The sequence below is a fragment of the Petaurus breviceps genome, unplaced genomic scaffold, assembly GCF_028583685.1.
Source record: "Petaurus breviceps papuanus isolate PSGF00001 unplaced genomic scaffold, PetGlider_PUasm1.0 90701, whole genome shotgun sequence".
In the NCBI taxonomy this organism is placed as follows: domain Eukaryota; kingdom Metazoa; phylum Chordata; class Mammalia; order Diprotodontia; family Petauridae; genus Petaurus; species Petaurus breviceps.
In genome coordinates this window covers 4558898-4576299 of record NW_027187316.1, presented here as the reverse complement: position 1 = coordinate 4576299, position 17402 = coordinate 4558898, and the positions used below count along the sequence as shown (strand labels likewise).

Sequence of the window (17402 nt, the reverse complement as noted above, 5' to 3'; positions counted from 1 at the left end):
TATATCTTGTTTGTGCTTAGCTTTTCACATGTCTTCCCCATCAAAATGTATGGTTTTTGAAGGCAGGGACTATTTTTGCCTTTCTTTGTATCTCTGTCTACAACTTAGCACAATGCCTAGGACATAGTAAGCCCTTCATAAATGATGACTGACTGCCCTCCCCTGAATGTGGGCAGTTTTGTGATAATTTATAGGAATAAAGAACACAACTATTGCTTATAAAATCCTGATGGGAGAGAAGACTTCCCAACATTCCTCAAAACTCATATTAAGGTCCCTTAAGATTGAGGCATTAATAAGTACTAGGATCTCATTAGTTTCATCCTTAACTGGACTTGTCAGGAAACCCGAGTTTGAATCCTGCTTCAGACATTTAAGGTCTGACCCTGGGCAAATCATTTGATCTTTCCGAGTATTAGTTCCTCTTCTGTAGAATGAGGAAAATCTTGAGATAATGGGTTGAAAGCTAGAAAAGACCTTAGAGGCTACTGAATCTAATACTCTGTAATGGGAATGCAAATTTGGAAGATCTTCCCTGCCCCTAGGCTAAAGTGCACCTGAAGCCTGGGGTGGGAGGCTTGTTTTTCAGTAGATACTTTTTGATTGGCCAGTGGGTCAATAAGGTTGTTACATTCTCTGAGCCAGGAGAAGGCTATATAAGCCCTGATGTGAGGCTTTGTTTTGGGGGCTCACTTTGAGAAGTGTTCTGTGATTTGATATGGATTCTGGGAAGCCGTTGTCCTGAGCCCCCCGGCTTTGAAAAACCTGGATGTTGAAACCCAGATGTTGACTGGGTATGGATGTAATGGTTGGACAGTTTGAAATCTGTCTACTAGATCTGTTTCTGTCTTGATAATTCTGTCTGTGTACTTTAAAGTTCGGGGTGCCGGGGGTGCCAACCTTTTCCCCAGAACAAGGTAAACGATATATGTCTGACTGATTAAAGTAAGCTTGTTAACCCATTTTGAGTTGCTTTCCTTTAACAAAGCAGATCCAACAACCTGTGTTGGCAGCAAACCCTGAGGATGCTTGGGGTGCTTGCTGCTGCATACTCTCATTTTACAAATGAGGGACCTGAGGCACAGAAAGCTTAAGTAGTTTACAAGATTAGTGTCTGAGGCAGGATTTGAATCCAAGTCCTCATGATTCGAAATCCAATGTCATAGCTATTATGCCATCCTGTTTCCCAAAACAAATGTTAACTTGGAACCAAAATTGAACCTGTGTCTTAGAATAATAATTACACCTACCCTTCAGTGTTGTTGTTAGGGTTGAATGCTCTATCTGTCCATTCATCTATCTATCTAATCTATGTATCTATCTATCCATCCATCTATCCATCTATCTATTATCCATCCATCTGTCTGTCTGTCCACATATATATACTTTGTAAACTTAATGATTTATAAACATGATCTATCATCATTATATTTGTGTGATAATTATTACAATGTATAAAGAGCTTTGTAAACCTTAAAGTGCTATATAAATGAGATTTATTGAGAGGTACCATGATATAGTGAATAGAGAGCCAGCCTCTTGTATTAAAAAAATTTTGGTTTCAAGTCCTGACTGATAACTACTGACTGTATAGCCCCAGGCAAATTACCTAACCTCTAAAACTACAAATTGCAGAAAATATGCCAATTTGCTTTGGTAGATGGAGTTTACTTAAGAGAGACTTCCTATGCTGATGAGTTTCCTTCCTTCCTTCCTTCCTTCCTTCCTTCCTTCCTTCCTTCCTTCCTTCCTTCCTTCCTTCCTTCCTTCCTTCCTCTCTCCCTCCCTCCTCCCTCTCCCTCCCTCCCTCTCCCTCTTCTTCTTCCCCCCTGCCTCTCTTTCCTTCTAACTCTCTCCCCTCCCCCATCTATATAGATTGGTTAGCAATAGTCTCTCATGCTATTTTCCTTAGTAAAAAAGTCCTTGACTAGGTTGTAGGATCACAAATTAAGAGCTAGAATAGGCCTTAGGGGCTATCTAACCCAATCTCTCATTTTATAGATGAGGGAACTGAGCACAAAGGAATGACTTGCCCAGGGTCACCCAGTCAACATGTGTCAGAGATAAGACTTAAAATCTCTGACTCCAAGTCTGGCTACTTCTCCAGGCCATAGAGGGTGGGTTCAGAGAGAGGCTCAGTATTTGACTTGAATGAGTGACATAATGACTTCTGACCCATGTAGAGCAGGGTCCTCCTCACCTTACCTTCCAGGTAGTTGAGCAGGATCTGAATCTTGAAAACCCATCTCTTCCCCAGCTGCACATTGATTTTGTGATGGAGAATTGAAAGGATCCGAAGGGCACTTCTTCGAATTTCCCTGCTCACCTTAGAGTAAGAAAGTACCTGGGGAAGGGGGAGGAAGAAACACGACCTCACTGAGAGAACTTTCAGGCTTCTTCCTCATTGGAATGTCCTTCCTGTGAGAATGTAAGGTTTTTGTGAGTAGGGATGGCTTCATTTATTGTCTTTGTATTCCTAGCACTTAGTATAGTGACTGCACAATAGGTGCAGTAGGTGCTTAAGAACTCTTTTTGATTGATTCATTATTGATATTCAATAAGACATTGATTTTTATTTTGCCAAGACTCATGAATTCATTGTTATAAGCAAAATCCAGGGAGAAAATTATCCTTATCTACACAGATCTGCTTTGCAGTTTATAATTTATAGATATAGTAGGGGGGAGAGGAGGGGAATCACTCCCCCCCCCCCCGCTCCGCAGACTAGATGATGAAATCATAAATAACAAGAAATTAATGTACTAATTGAAGTGCTAATATTTGTCTCTTGCCCGGTCATTTGTTTATAAATCTGAAGAAGTTTCCCAGATTAAATTAGAAGGGCAGCTTCCCATTGGTTGACTGGAGACTGACCATGCCCATGGTGACTTTTAAAAAGCAAAGCTTGCTTAGCTTAAACCTTAGAGAGAGTTGAGAGATTGGTGCCAGGAAGCAGCTTTTTGGAATCTGTCCCCTTTGTCTCATCCAGAAGACAATTGAGGAGGGGAAGAGGAAGGAAAGGTCAGGGTATCTTGCAGTTGAGCTACCTGCCCAGTAGGAGAAACTGAATCCAGCAGAAAGCAGAAAGGATCACTGGAGGTAGTGTTAAGGAATGTGACCCTTGGCAACATAGAAGAGATCCAACCAAGGATTTAAGAGATAATTAGCCCTGGCAATCCTCATTCCTGGATTATTACAATAACCTTCTGGTTGGTCTTTCTGTCTCAAGTATTTCTTCATTCTTGTCCATCATGCACTCAGAGTGGTCTTCTTAAAGTGCAGGTTTGATGCTATCACCCACTCCCCACTCCCAACTCAATAAACTTCAGTATATCTGCATTATTTTCAGGATCAAATGTATAATCCTCTGCTGTTTGTCCTTCATTTTTGAAGAGGACTAGTGGCAAGCACAGGGGATGTCTTAACTTGCTCGTGAGTTGGATTTAAGTGAGGCAGAGTTGCAGAAAGTCATCAGTCTCACTCTCTCTTCCAGAGTCATCAAAAACCAGTGTCAGGATAAAAGTCAAGATGACTGGTGATAGCCTGGGACGCAGTGGATGACCTTGGCATCTTTTCTGTCTGACCAAGCTCTAAGCACCCCACAGCACCTGCTTCAGCCACATTTATGGCCATCAGAACAAATTGTTCTCATCTACCCATTCTTCTGAGAGAAGTCTTTACATGCTTGGGGTAGACATCTGCTAACTCACTGACAGGTTTGAAGCCTGTCTGTAACCTCAGTCTGGCTTAGCCCATTTGCCAAGATGGTGTGGCCACTGAGCAAGCTATAACTTCTTGGAGCCACAGGTGAGAGCTGGGTGTCAGGTGAACACTAAAGATGAACAATCCTGAAAAGGGCTCAGCAAGCCCTCACACCAGAGGTGCTAGTCCTCCATGAAGGTCCCATATATCCCATACTCCTCTATATGGCTTTGAAAGGTCTTTGTAAATGTCCCCCTTCTACTTTTCTATCTCTTACATCTTACTTTCCTCTACATACACTTACGATTTAATGGCCTCCTTACTCTTCCCCTTACACAAGACATTCCATTTCCTAATTTGCATTCTCTCTCTCTCTCTCTCTCTCTCTCTCTCTCTCTCTCTCTCTCTCTCTCTCTTTCTCTCTTTCTCTCTCTTTCTCTCTCTGTCCTGCCCCCCTCCTGATTTCCTTCAAGTGTTAACTAAAATCTAAACTCTCTCTTCTTTTTCTGTGTCTCTATACTCTGCCGCCAAAGTATCCATCCAGTCCTACACACTACCATTAGACTGATTTTCTTAAATCATAGCTTTCACAATGTCACTCTCTTGCTTGGAAAACTTCTATGGTTCCCTAGTGCCTATAGGATAAAGTTTGAACTGGTGAGGTAAGTTTTCAAGGCCCTCTACAATCTAGATGAATTGAACTTTCCTCTCCAACATTATCTCACATCATTTTCTTAGAAAAGATCTGCCTCAGACAAATTATACTCACTGTCCCCTGGATGGCTGGTTGTTTTCCTTCATCCTTCAAAATGAAATCACTATGCTGGGGTCAAGATACAATGTGTCTGACTATGATTGATCCTCTTCTCTACCCCCTTTCCTTCCTTCCTTCCTTCCTTCCTTCCTTCCTTCCTTCCTTCCTTCCTTCCTTCCTTCCCTTTCTCTCTTTCTTTCTTTCTTTCTTTCTTTCCTTCTTTCTTTCTTTCTTTCTTTCTTTCTTTCTTTCTTTCTTTCTTTCTTTCTTTCTTTCTTTCTTTCTTTCTTTCTTTCTTTCTTTCTTTCTTTCTTTCTTTCTTTCTTTCTTTCTTTCTTTCTTTCTTTCTTCCTTCCTTTCTTTCCTCCTTCCTTCCTTTTCCTCCATCTCTTCACAAAAAGTTATATTCTTATAACTTAGACAAATCTCAGGTGAGAATCATAGGTCAAAGCAGGGATTCTTATCCAGGGGTGTGTAAACTTGTTTTCTTTAATATTTTGAAAACCATATTGCAACATACTTGGTTTCTTACAATCCTATGTATTTTATTTTATGAATTTAAAAAGCATTATTCTGAGAAGGGTCCATATACTTCACCAGACTGCCAAAAGTGACCATGACACAAAATAATGTTAAGAATTCCTGGTCTAGAGCTAGAATGGATCTCAGAGATAATTGATTTTAACTCTCCATTTTATAGATAAAGATATCAGGACCTGGGGAGGTTAAGGGGCTTGCCCTTAGGTAGCAAGCATCAGAAATGGAATTTGAACCCAAGGCCACTGGGCCAATATTCTTTCGATTCCACCACACTGCCTCTTATTTCATACAACTGATTTGTTCAAAGTTACATGGCAAGTTGTTCATAGAACCAGTTCTCTGAAAGTAACTCCAAGTACTCTTTTTTTTTTTAAGCAATCAGGGTTAAGTAACTTGCTCAAGGTTACATGGCCACTTATTTCTGGGTGTGGTGCTAAGTATCTGAGCCCGGATTTGATCCCCAGATCATCCCGACACTGGGGCTGGTGCTCTTACTCACTGAGCCATGTGGCCACCCCTAAGCAATTGGGGTTAAGTAACTTGCTCAAGGTTACACGGTCAGGTGTTTCTGGGTGGGTGCTAAGTGTCTGAGCCCAGGTTCGATCCCCAGGTCATCCCGACACTGGAGCCGGTGCTCTTACTCGCTGTGCTACCTGGCTGCCCCTGACTCCAAGTACTCTTGATCAGTGAATTGGTGATCATGTGTGACATAGGTCTTAATCAGTCTCTAAATATAATCACTTTGAATCCAGAGAAGGGTCCCAAATTTGACTAGTTGAACTTGTTTTAGTTCTATACATAGAGGGGATGGAGGGTATCAATTTTAGCATCAACTTCACCTTGGGAAGAAACATCTTGGGAAAATTTATAGAATGATTACCTTTACCATTACCATTACTACCAACTTTTAACCAAAATTAAGTTTGGGTCACACTGCTCCTGTACCAGATTCCTTTGTACCAATTCTTTATATTTTAGATATTAAAAAAAAAATCCAGAGCACTTGGCTTACCATTAGTTGCAAGAGAAGGAACTGAGGAGTTGGCGTTCTTTTGTTTCCCATAGGCATGATAATTGTTCCTGTGATTGAAAAGAAAAAGTCATTGCATGATTCTCCAGCTTTGCACTGGAAAACAAATTATGTGGGAATAGTTAAAAGAAAATAAGATCATAGAGTTTTGTTTGTGTTGTGCTTATACCTGTGAAATATTCCCGGAGTGGAAATTCCCACTACTAATGTAGATGGGAAACTTATTTGTAATGCATTGATTGAGGAGAGCACTGAGTGGTTAAGTGTCTTCTTCCTGATTACATAATTAGGATCTATTCAGAGGACAGGACTTGGACCCAGATGGTCCTGTCTCTAGGATTTTCTATCCACTGCACTAGATGTCCTCTCTAATCAAAGTATATTTGGGAAGTCAGCCTATGATTTCATTGATGTAGGGAACTTAGAGTGGGGAAATGCCCTCTAATATTGAAAGTAATCAACTGCCCTGCAACAGTCTTTTTAAAAATTCAACTTTATTTTCAATACCAATACCAGTACTCTCCTTCTTCCTCCTGACTCCCAGCCATTGAAAAAGTAAGAAAAATAAAACCCACTACAAATATATGTAGTCATGCAAAACAAATTTCTCCATTAGCCTTGTTTTAAAAAAAGAAATGCAAGGAAAAGAAAAAGAAAATAATATGCTTCAACTTGTACTCTTGAGTCTTTCAGTTCTTTTTGTCATAGCACATTTCAAGAGACCTTTGAAACTGTGGTTAGATATTGTGTTGATTATGTCTTTTAGAGCTGATTATTTACAATATTGATGTAACCATGTAAGTTGTTGTCCTGTTTCTGCTCACTTAACTTTGCATGAGTTCATACAATTCTTCTCAGGTTTTTCTGAAACCATTCACCTACAATTTTTTTAGAGAATAATAGTATTCCCAAACATTCATAAATTGAAACTTGTTCAGTCACTCCAAATTGATGGGGTATCTCCTAAGTTTTCCAATTCTTTGCTACCACAGAAGGAGTGAAAATAAATATTTTTGTGCATTATTTTCTCTCTTTCTTTGGTTTCTTTGGGGGTATAGAGTTAGTAGTGGTATCAGTGGGTAGTATAACATAGCTTAAGAACGGTTGAGTTCACAGCTCTACCAATAGTATATGTGTTTTCCTAAATCCCTTCCAACCTTTGTCATTTTCCTTTTTGTCATCTTAGACAATCTGATGAGTATGAGGTTGCTTTAATTTGCATTTCTCTAATTATTAATTATTAAGAATATTTTAAATGCCTATCGATAACTTATTTCTTTGAATGAAAACTACTTATTCAAATCCTTTGATCATTTATCAATTAGGGTAATTGTTCTTATTCTTTTTATCTTGACTAAGTTTACCACATATTTTAGAAATGAATCCTTTATCAGAGAAACTTGTTGCAAAGATTTTTTCCTCATTTCCTGCTGTTCTTCTAATTTTAGATGCTTTGGGCTTTTCATACCAAATCTTTTTATTTTAGGTAATCAAAATTACCCATTTACTTTCTTTAAATCTCTTTTTTATTTGGTCGTGAACTCTTTCCTTATCTATAGACTCGATGTATAATTTCTTCCATGTTCTACTAATCTGTTTATAATATCACCCTTTATGTCTAAATAATGAACTAATTTTGAACTTATCTTGGTATATGGTGTGATTTGTTGGTCTGCACCTAGTTTCTGTCTTTCTACTTTCCAGCTTTCCCAATAGTTTTTACTCAAATAGTGAGTCCTTGACCCAATAGATGGGATCATTGTATTTATCAAACACTTATTTGCTTTTGTTCATTGTGTACCTTAATTTGTTCCATTGGTCAACCACTCTATTTCTTATCTAATACAAAATTATTTTTGATGATCATAGTTTTGTGATATAGTTGGAGATCTCATACTGTTATCCCATTTTTAATTGAACCCTTTGATATTCTTGACTTTTTGTTTCACCGGATGAATTTTGTTATATTTTTTTTAAACTGTATAAACTTATTCTTTGGTAATTTAATTGCTATGGCACTAAATAAGTAAATTAATTTAGATATTATTTTCATTTTTATTATGTTGTTTTAGTCTATCCCATTTCTCCAATTATTTGGAACTGCCTTTATTTGTGTGAAGAATGTATTATAATGTTTTTCATATAGTTACTGTGTATATTTTATCTAAGTAGACTCCCAAGTGTTTTATACTGTCTATATTGATTTTAAATGGAATTTATCTATCTCTTATTGCATGATTTGTAGGATTGCAGGATTTTACACAAAAATGCTGACAATTTATGTGGACTCATTTTATATCCTATAACTTAGATGAAATTGTTAATTTTTCATTTTTTAAAGTAACTCTTTAGGGTTCTCTAAGCAAAACATCATAGGATCTGAAAAGAGTAACAGTTTCGTTTCCTCATTGCTTATGCTTATTCCTTTAACATCTTTTTCTTGTCTTATTGTGCAAGCTAGAATAATAATAGTTTTATTTCAATTCTGTTAATCTCTCCTTTGATTTTCAGGATTTCTATTTTGGTGTTTAGTTGAGGGTTTTTAATTTGTTAGTTTTCATTTTCTTTGTTATATTCCCAATTTATTGATCTGTTCTTTTTCTTTTTTTATAGATATAAGCATTTAGATATATAAAATTTCCCCTTAGTATTGTTTTGACTGTATTCCACAAATTTTGGTATGTTGTATCATTATTGTCATTATCTTTAGCTAAATTATTAATTTTTTCTGATTTGTTCTTTGTCTTAATCTTAAGATTAAGTTATTTAGGTTCCAATTAATTTATGTTTCAAAGATCCTTTATTGAATGCAGTTTTGGTCAGAAAAAAAGATGCATTTTAATATTTCTGTTTCTTGGGATTTGTTTGTGAGAGATTTTTTTTTCTTGCCTTAATAAATGATCAGTTTTTGTAAAGTTGCCATGCACAGTTAAGAAATAAATGTCCTCCTTTCTATTTCCTTCAATACTCTTCAGAGGTCAATCTTATCTAACTTTTCTAGAATTTTATTCATCTTTTTAATTTTTTTCTTATTTATTTTATGGACAAATTTATCTAAATCTTAGATAGCTGCGGTAGTTTTATTTCATCCTGTAACTTATCTAAATTTTTCATTAATAATTTAGATGATATGCCATTTGGTGCATATATGTTCAGCACTGATATTAATTTACTATCTATAGTACTTTTCTGTAAAATATAGTTTCCATGTTTTTTCTTTTATTAGGTCTATTTTTGTTTTCTTTTGTATGCGATCTTGATTGCCACCCCTGGTTTTTTTTTTTTCTTCAAATGAAGTGTTATTTTAACTCTATGTGTATCTTGTTGTTTTAAGTGTGTTTCTATAAACACCATATAGTTAGACTGTAGTTTCTAATTCATTCTGTTACCCTTTTCTATCTTATGGGTGAATTAAATTCATTCACATTAACATTTATGATTGCTAACTGTGTATTTCCCCTCTATCCTATCCTATTATATTTATTCCTCTCTTCTCCAAAATAGAAATACTGAAAATCAAAGGAGAGATTAACAGAATTGAAATAAAAACATTATTATTCTAGCTAGTACAATAAGACAAGAAAAAGATGTTAAAGGAATAAGCATAAACAATGGGGAAACAAAACTATTACTCTTTTCAGATCCTGTGATGTTTTGCTTAGATAACCCTAAAGAGTTATTTTCAAAAATGAAAAATTAACAACTTCTTCTAAGTTACAGGATATAAAATGAGTCTACATAAATTATCAGCATTTTTGTGTAAAATCCTGCAATCCTGCAAATCATGCGATAAGAGATAGAGAAATTCTATTTAAAATCAGTGCAGACAGTATAAAACACTTGTGTGGGGGGAGGGGAGGGGGGGAGTCTGTTTTGCTTCTGACTACTTCTTCCCTTAATCTACCCTTACTCTTACTCTTTCTTCCAACCCCCTTTCCTCCCTACTTCCCTGCAGGGTAAGAGGAGTTGCTATACTTATTCTTTCTTCCTTGAACCACCTCAGATGAGAATGAAATTCAGATGTTGTTCACTGCTCTTGTGCCTTCTCCATTGATATGTTTTACAAGTCAGTTGTTTTTTCCATCAGATATTTCATATTTTCTACTATATTTTTTCAGTCTTTTGGTTTTGTTTTATGATTCTTGACATCTCATGTAGTTGTTAGCTTCCATTCAACTAATTTTAGTTTTAAGGAACTACTTTCTTTGGTAAGGTTTTGAACCTCTTTGACCGAGTTTTTTATTCTTTCTTGGTTAGCTCTAATTTATTTTCCTATTTCCCCCCCCATTTTTTTCTCTACCACTCTTATTTAGTTCTTGAACTCTTTTTGCTTTTTTAAAATAAGTTTTCTTGGAATTCTTCTTGTGCTTTGTCCAATCTGCATTTTCCTTTGAGGATTTGCTTGTGGATATTTTCAAATCATTTCCTTTTTCTGTGTTTGTGTCTTGAGTTTCCCTGCCACCATAGTAGGTCTTTATGATTGGGTTCTTTTTTGGTTTACTCATTCTTCTAACCAGTCAAGAGACTTTGGACTTGATGTTTGGGTTGAATTCTGCTCACTTCTGGGGGTGAGATAGGTGAAGATGTCTGGCCTGACCTTCTACTGTTTTCACAGTTCAGTTTGGGGACTTACAAGTTTTTAGTGTTTCCAAAGTGATGTGATCTGGGGAAGAGGCCTATTAACAACCCTCCTGGTCTTAGTTCTACAGTTCCTGACCCAGGTTTGAGTCTGTTGGTTTGTGTGTAGTTGTTTTGATAGACTGTTGCTACATTTAGTCCCTGTTAACCTGCTAAGAAATTCTGCATGTTCAGAATGATTAAACTGCTGGATCCTCTAGTTTTGATCTCTTTTCCTTATTTTTCCACTCATGTGCTAGGTTAAATGTTAGAATTAAATCATTGATATTTTCTTGGATCCAGAACCACACAGCTAAATTTCTGGAATTTTTTTGTTCTAAGTACTTGGCTAGGGCTCTGTTTTTGCTTAGTCATGGCCACTCCTCTCTACCCTGGATCTGTGACCAGGAACTGGGTAATGGGTGATAGAGTTGCCATATGGCACCCATTTCTAGTTCTCAGCGGTAGTTCAGAGGTCCCCTGGGATCTCTTTCTGCTCTAGTGCTTTATCTCAGTTCTCTTTCTATCTCTGGGTCCTGGAATGCTACCAGTCCACTATAGTATATGTGCTGGTCTAAAAGTTAGAACTGAGTCACCATTCTGTTTCTGGGCCCAGAGCCATACAGCTAAGTTCCTGGAATTTGTCTGTGCTCAATATTTGGTTAGGGTCTTGCCCTTGCTCAGTCTTGGCTGCTCCTTTCTGCCCTTGATTGACCTGGAAGTTGGTCATGGATGACAGAGATACCAGATGGCCCCTTTTTCTGCTCCCAGGGCTAGTTCAGAGGTCCCCTAGGATCTCTTTTTGCTTTGATACTTTTTGCCCTAGTGCAGAAAATTTTCTTTCCATCCCTGGCTCTACAATGATCCCAAATTCACAAAAGCTGCCAAATGCTGTGCTCCTGGCAAGCCTCCACCCCAATGTCCATAAACCTCTTTGTTTATCTCTTTAAGAAGCCCTCCACTGGAAAAATGACTAATTGTGATGTTTTCTTGGCTTTCTTGATCAGAATTCAGTACGTCATTTTCTAGGTAGCTGTGGAGAAGGTCTGTTGGGAGAGCTAGGCAAAAAATGCTGAATCTTACTCTACCATCTTGGCTCTGCCCTTATTGCAACTTATAGTCATAAAAGAATTATCTTTGGACCTGGGAGGTTGAGGTTTGCCCTTTGTTAATGCATCAAACAAATGTGAGAGATGAGACTGGTATCCAAGCATCTATATGCCGCACCATGCATCCTCTCTCCTTCAAATCCGAATCACAGGGTTAAAGGGGTGAAATTGATAAATATTTGACTAGGATGTTTTAGCCCTAGACTAGTGGTAAGATAAACTGGGCACGAATTTTACCTCCACTGCTCAGTGCCTGGGAGACTTTGGGCAAAGATTTTTACTTCTTCAGCCCCTAGGTTCTGCCTATACAAAATGAGGGGGTGGTGAGGTTAGACTAGGCGACGTTAGGTATTTTCCCATTCCCATCTTTAGGCCTATCATTTTTTGAGGTATTTCTGATGCTTGACACAACTGGGCAGTGCAGTGAATAGAGGCCTCATATTGGTGTTGCTGATTCTTTATTATTGAAGAAGACTAGTGACATCAGGAGGTGATGTCTTGACTTGCAGGTGAATTGGATTTAAGTGAGGCACAGCTGTGCGGTTATCAGCCTCACAGTCTCCTCCAAAGTCATCAAAGTCCAGGAGTAAGACACAACCCTGAGCCTGGAGTTAGGAAGACCTCAGTTCAAAGCTGGATTCAGACACTTAATAGCTGTGTCACCCTGGGCAAGTCATTTGTTTGCTTCAGTTTTCCCAAAATGTAAAATGGGGATAATAATAGCACCTACCCCACAGGGCTACTGTTAGGATTAAATGAAATAAAATTTATCAGCATTTATGTGATATTTGCAAACATTTATAGAGTGCTTACTATGGGCCAGGCCCTGTGTTTAGCACAGGGAGCACATAGTAGGCAATCTATAAATGCTTATTCCCTCCTCCTTGCTGTTTATTGTTTTCCAGTAGAACTGTCCATGTAGCATTACTCTATTGCTGCCTTGATATATGACCTTGACTGAGTCAATTAACTTGTCTCTATTTCAGTTTTTAAAACAATTTATGTTGATATTTTTGTTATTACATGATTTCCATTTCCCAAAATATCTCTTTTCTGTCCCCTTTTCAGGGAGCTATTGCTCATAGCAAATAAAGGAATATAAAAGTATTCAACAAAATTAACCAACACATCAACCAAGCCTAATATTATATGGAGCATTCTATACCCAGAATGGGGTAGGAAGGTGGTACAGAGGATAGACTGCCAGGCCTGGAGTCAGGAAGACTCATCTTCCTGACAATTCACAATAGCTCTCCTTCCTCATCCAAATAATTTTCCACAGTTGTGCCAAAAAAAACCCCAAACAAACCAATGCCCCCCCCCCATCCAGTTTCACTGTAATATTTTAACAAACTACCATTAGTCATAAAGGAGCAGTTTTACAGATCAGAAATAAGATCTTCAAGCATTGCTGTCAAGTATTATTCAAATTATTCCAACCTTGCAGCTGAATAACAACACACATTTTGAATTAATTAATCAGATGAAAGAATCTAGGCCCTTTCTCATTAGTCTGTGGGTCAGGCATGGAGGAAGATAGATGCATTGGTGAGAATCATTTTTAATTGGTAAGAATAATCTGAAATCATGATTTATGTATGTTTAGTATTGTGTGTGATATACTCAATGCTCTGAGTAAAAGCTGATATATATTTCATGACCATTAAGAAAATCATCAATTTCATTATGCCAAGAGATATGCCACTACTGTTGAAATATATGAGAAGGATGAGTAGGTGGCCCAGGAATTTTAACTAGCTTGTATTTGTAACTGTCAGACAATGCTATGTGCTTTTACTGACTGTTGTTAATAACTACTGCTGTAATTAGAAATAAATTTTTCATTCCGTTCAAGGAGAAAAGCTTCAGTAGTTATTTAGTTAAAAAGCATAACAGACTTTATAACTATGACTTAGTATGTGTCTTGGAAAGTGAGACTGGTGACTTTGCACAGTCCTCCCTCGCTCAAATCAAAGTCAACTGCAAGTCATGTCATTTCTCCCTGACATCATGGTCCCCTTCGAGAACAAAGTACAAACACAACAACAACATATGTCTTGGACAAAGTTGGTAAACTTTATGAGTCAGTTATGATGAAAATACTGAATTTATGGCTTGTCGTAGATGAATAGAAAAATCTCATTAAAATGGTATGAATAATCACCTGAATATCACCTTTCCACTCATACGTTTTATTTTTGCCAAATTGATATTGGAAATAATACTCTTTTAATCAACAAACAAGTAGTGCCTTACACACAGCTGACATCCATTGCCTCTCATGGACTTCTTCATGGACATGTTCTATTACAGGATATGGAAGACACATCTTCATTTTGCCCAACCTCACTTAGGCGTCCCCCCTCCTTGTCTCACTTCAGAATAATAGAATTCTGGAATGGCAGAGACTTTAGAGTTCATTTTTGTCAAAATCCTGTCTCTTTTTTCGGATACCTCCAGCAAAGCTCTTCATTTACTTAGGCTTCAGTTGCCTTATATATGTTTAATAGTTCTACTTTTCTGTATTTCTTTATGAAGTTTTTATGCCTTACCACATGGCCATTGAAAAAAACAACACTGAACAGTTGAGAAGAACAATATTTCCTTCTATACTTATTCAATAATCACCAGAGATCTTTTGCTCCCTAACATTTCTAACATTTTATTTAGTTCCTTAAACTGTTAAAAAGAATTTGTCTTGGTCTGAAAAGGTACTATTAGGTCCCCAACAATTGTTATTTTTTGCTGTCTTTTTCTCCTCCTATTGATTAACTTTTCCATTAGGGACTTAAAGGCTAGGCCATCTTCTTCACAGATATTAAATATTGCTATTATTTTTTTATTGTGGTGACTTAAATGATCTTGTAATTTTTCTGTTTATCTTACTTAATAATGTTTATTTTCACTATTGCCTTGTCTAAGTTGGTGATTGTTTCCTCCTACTTTTTTGAGTTCAACTGAATCTTAATAAATTCTACTCTACCTTTCCCTTTTTGCCTCTATGTGAATCTTGTTTCTTATAAATAATATATTTTTAGATTCTAATTCTTTCTAGTGTTTCCTTCCATTTTATGGTTGCATTCATCTCATTCACATTCATGGTTATGTTACTGTTATTGGTTGTATCATTATTAATTTTCTTGTTTCCCTCCGTCATATCCTCCTATAATTTTCCCTTCACTCCCCACCCCATCCCCTATTAACAGAAAAGGTGGTGGTGAAAAAGGAGTGTGACCAACACAGGTGTTCAGTAAGTGAATTAATTCTTTCTTCTCTACTGTCTTACCTCTTTTCTTAGGGTTATGAGGATTAAATATTTTCATGCATGCATGTGTGTGTGTGTGTGAGTGTGTGTGTGTATGTGGGTGTGTATCTGTCTATCTTGCTTTAAAAATTTAAAGTTCTACCAGGAGAATATTCTATACAGTAACAGCAACATTTTGTGATGATAAACTATGACTGACAACTCTTTTCAGCAAAACAATGATCCAAGACAATTCCAAAAGATGCATAGTGGAAAATGCTATGCACATTCAGAGAAAGAACTGATGAGTCTGAATGCAGATTGAAACATACTATTTTTAGTTTATTTTTTTGTAGCTTTTTTTCCCCTGTTTCTTCTTATGCAATGTGATTAATATGGAAATATGTTTTACATGATTATACATATGTAACCTATATCAAATTACTTACTGTCTTAGGGAGGAGGGAAAGAAAAAAATTTAGAACTCGAAATTTTATTTTAAAAAAAATGAATGTTAAGGGGCAGTTAAGAGGTACAGTGAATAAAGCACGGGTCCTGGAGTCAGGAGAAACTGAGTTCAAATCTAGCCTCAGACACTTAACACTTACTAGCTGTGTGACCTCAGGCAAGTCACTTAACCCCAAGTGCTCAGCCATCCACCCTCCAAAAAGGCCAAAAAAAAAGTGTTAAAAATTTGTTTTACATGGAATTGAAAAAAATAATATTTAAAAGAAAAAATATTTATGATTCTACCTTAATACTTCAGAAGGATGGTGATTTTATCAGTGTGGACACCAGAAAGTTTAAAAATCAACCAAATTATTTATTAAGCACCTACTATGTTCCAAACACTTTGCTAAGCACTGGGGACAAAAGCAAAACAGCTCCTACTCTTAAGAACCTTATATTATAGTTGGAGAGAGGCAATGTGTATGGATGTGTGTGTGTGTGTGTGTGTGTGTGTGTGTGTGTGTTGGGGGGGGTATCTAGGTGAAGCAGTGAATAGAGTGCTGAGCCTGGAGTCAGGAGGACTCAAGTTCAAATCTGATCTCAAACATTTACTAATTATGTCACCCTGGCCAAGACATTTCACCCTGTTTACCTCAGTTTCCTAACCTGTAAAATGAGCTGGAGGTAGAAATGGCAAACCATTCCAATATCTTTGCCAAGAAAATGCCAGAAGAGGTCATGGAAAGTCAGACACATTGCTGAAACAATTCAGCAACAAGATATATGTATGTATGAGTATAAATAAAGATATAAATATGGAATATGTACAAAAGCAATCTAGAATAGTTTTGGGTGGGAGGACGCAGAGCTGTGGGGATCAGGCAAAGCTTCCTATAGAGGATGTCACTTAAGATTTGAAGAAAAACAGGGATTCCAAGAGGCATAGACAAGGAGGGAGAACAGAACATGGGGGAAGCCCAGTGAAAAGGCACAGAGAGGGAAAATTGAGTGTCCTATGAGAAGTATAGGTAGTAAATCAGTATTATTGGATCATAGAATGGAGTATCATATAAGAAGACCAGCAAGGTAGAAAGTGGAGCAGACTGTGAATGAATGAATCAATGAAAATGCATTTATTAAAGACAAATACGATGTAGAGAAATTTATATTTTATACATGTCATAGTAGATGGGCTTCATGAATTGCTATGGTAGAAAACAAAAGAAAGAAAATTTACTGTCTGGTGGCCAACACTATGTGATTAACCTCTCTGAACTTAGCTGGGTTGCTCCCCAGACAGCTGACACAGTCTGTCACTGGATAAATAATGAAGCTATTTTGGCTTGGTCAGATTTGCCAGAGATTTTGCTTCATTGATCCAGGATCATGTCCATGTCATAATGAGGTATTTGGTATAGAACTTTAGTTGAAGCTACATAGAGATGAATTATTGTTATGGGAGCAATGAAATTCCCAAATGGTCAGTAACCACATAAGTTGTATTGAATTGCTTTAACATACCTTTCTTATGAATCCAAGGTCTTGATATCAACAATAATCATTACAATATATGGCATATTTCTATTTTTTTTATAGCTCCATCTATGAGCAATTAGTAGGAATTGTGACATTTTCTGTTTGTTGTGGATTTTACCCATTGTTACTTTTATCCTACAATGGGTCAGTAATTTCATTGGTGGAATTTTCTTTCCAATTGTGCAATAAATAAAAAAAAAAACATTGATTAAATGTCTATTACGTCCCAAGAACTGTACTAGAAGCTGGAGGCTACAAAGACGAGAGTGAAACAGCCCCTGCCCTCCAGGAACTTACAGTCTAGATAATCTCTCTGTCTCTCTGTCTCTGTCTCTCTCTCTGTCTCTTTCCATCTATCTATCTATCTATCTATCTATCTATCTATCTATCTATCTATCTATCTATCTATCTATCTATCTA

The 17402-nt window shown here is 37.0% G+C and overlaps 1 protein-coding gene across 1 annotated transcript in view; it reads right to left on the bottom strand.

Annotated features, from left to right (window-relative positions):
- Positions 1–17402, bottom strand: part of LOC138144482 (maestro heat-like repeat-containing protein family member 1) — a 115235-nt gene that overhangs the window by 75797 nt on the left and 22036 nt on the right. Inside the window, exons 8-9 of the mRNA XM_069065760.1 lie at positions 6009–6076; positions 2206–2344 (exon numbers count right to left, since the gene is read on the bottom strand). Of these exons, the coding sequence (XP_068921861.1) occupies positions 2206–2344; positions 6009–6076 (207 nt within the window). The remainder of the gene's footprint in view (positions 1–2205; positions 2345–6008; positions 6077–17402) is intronic.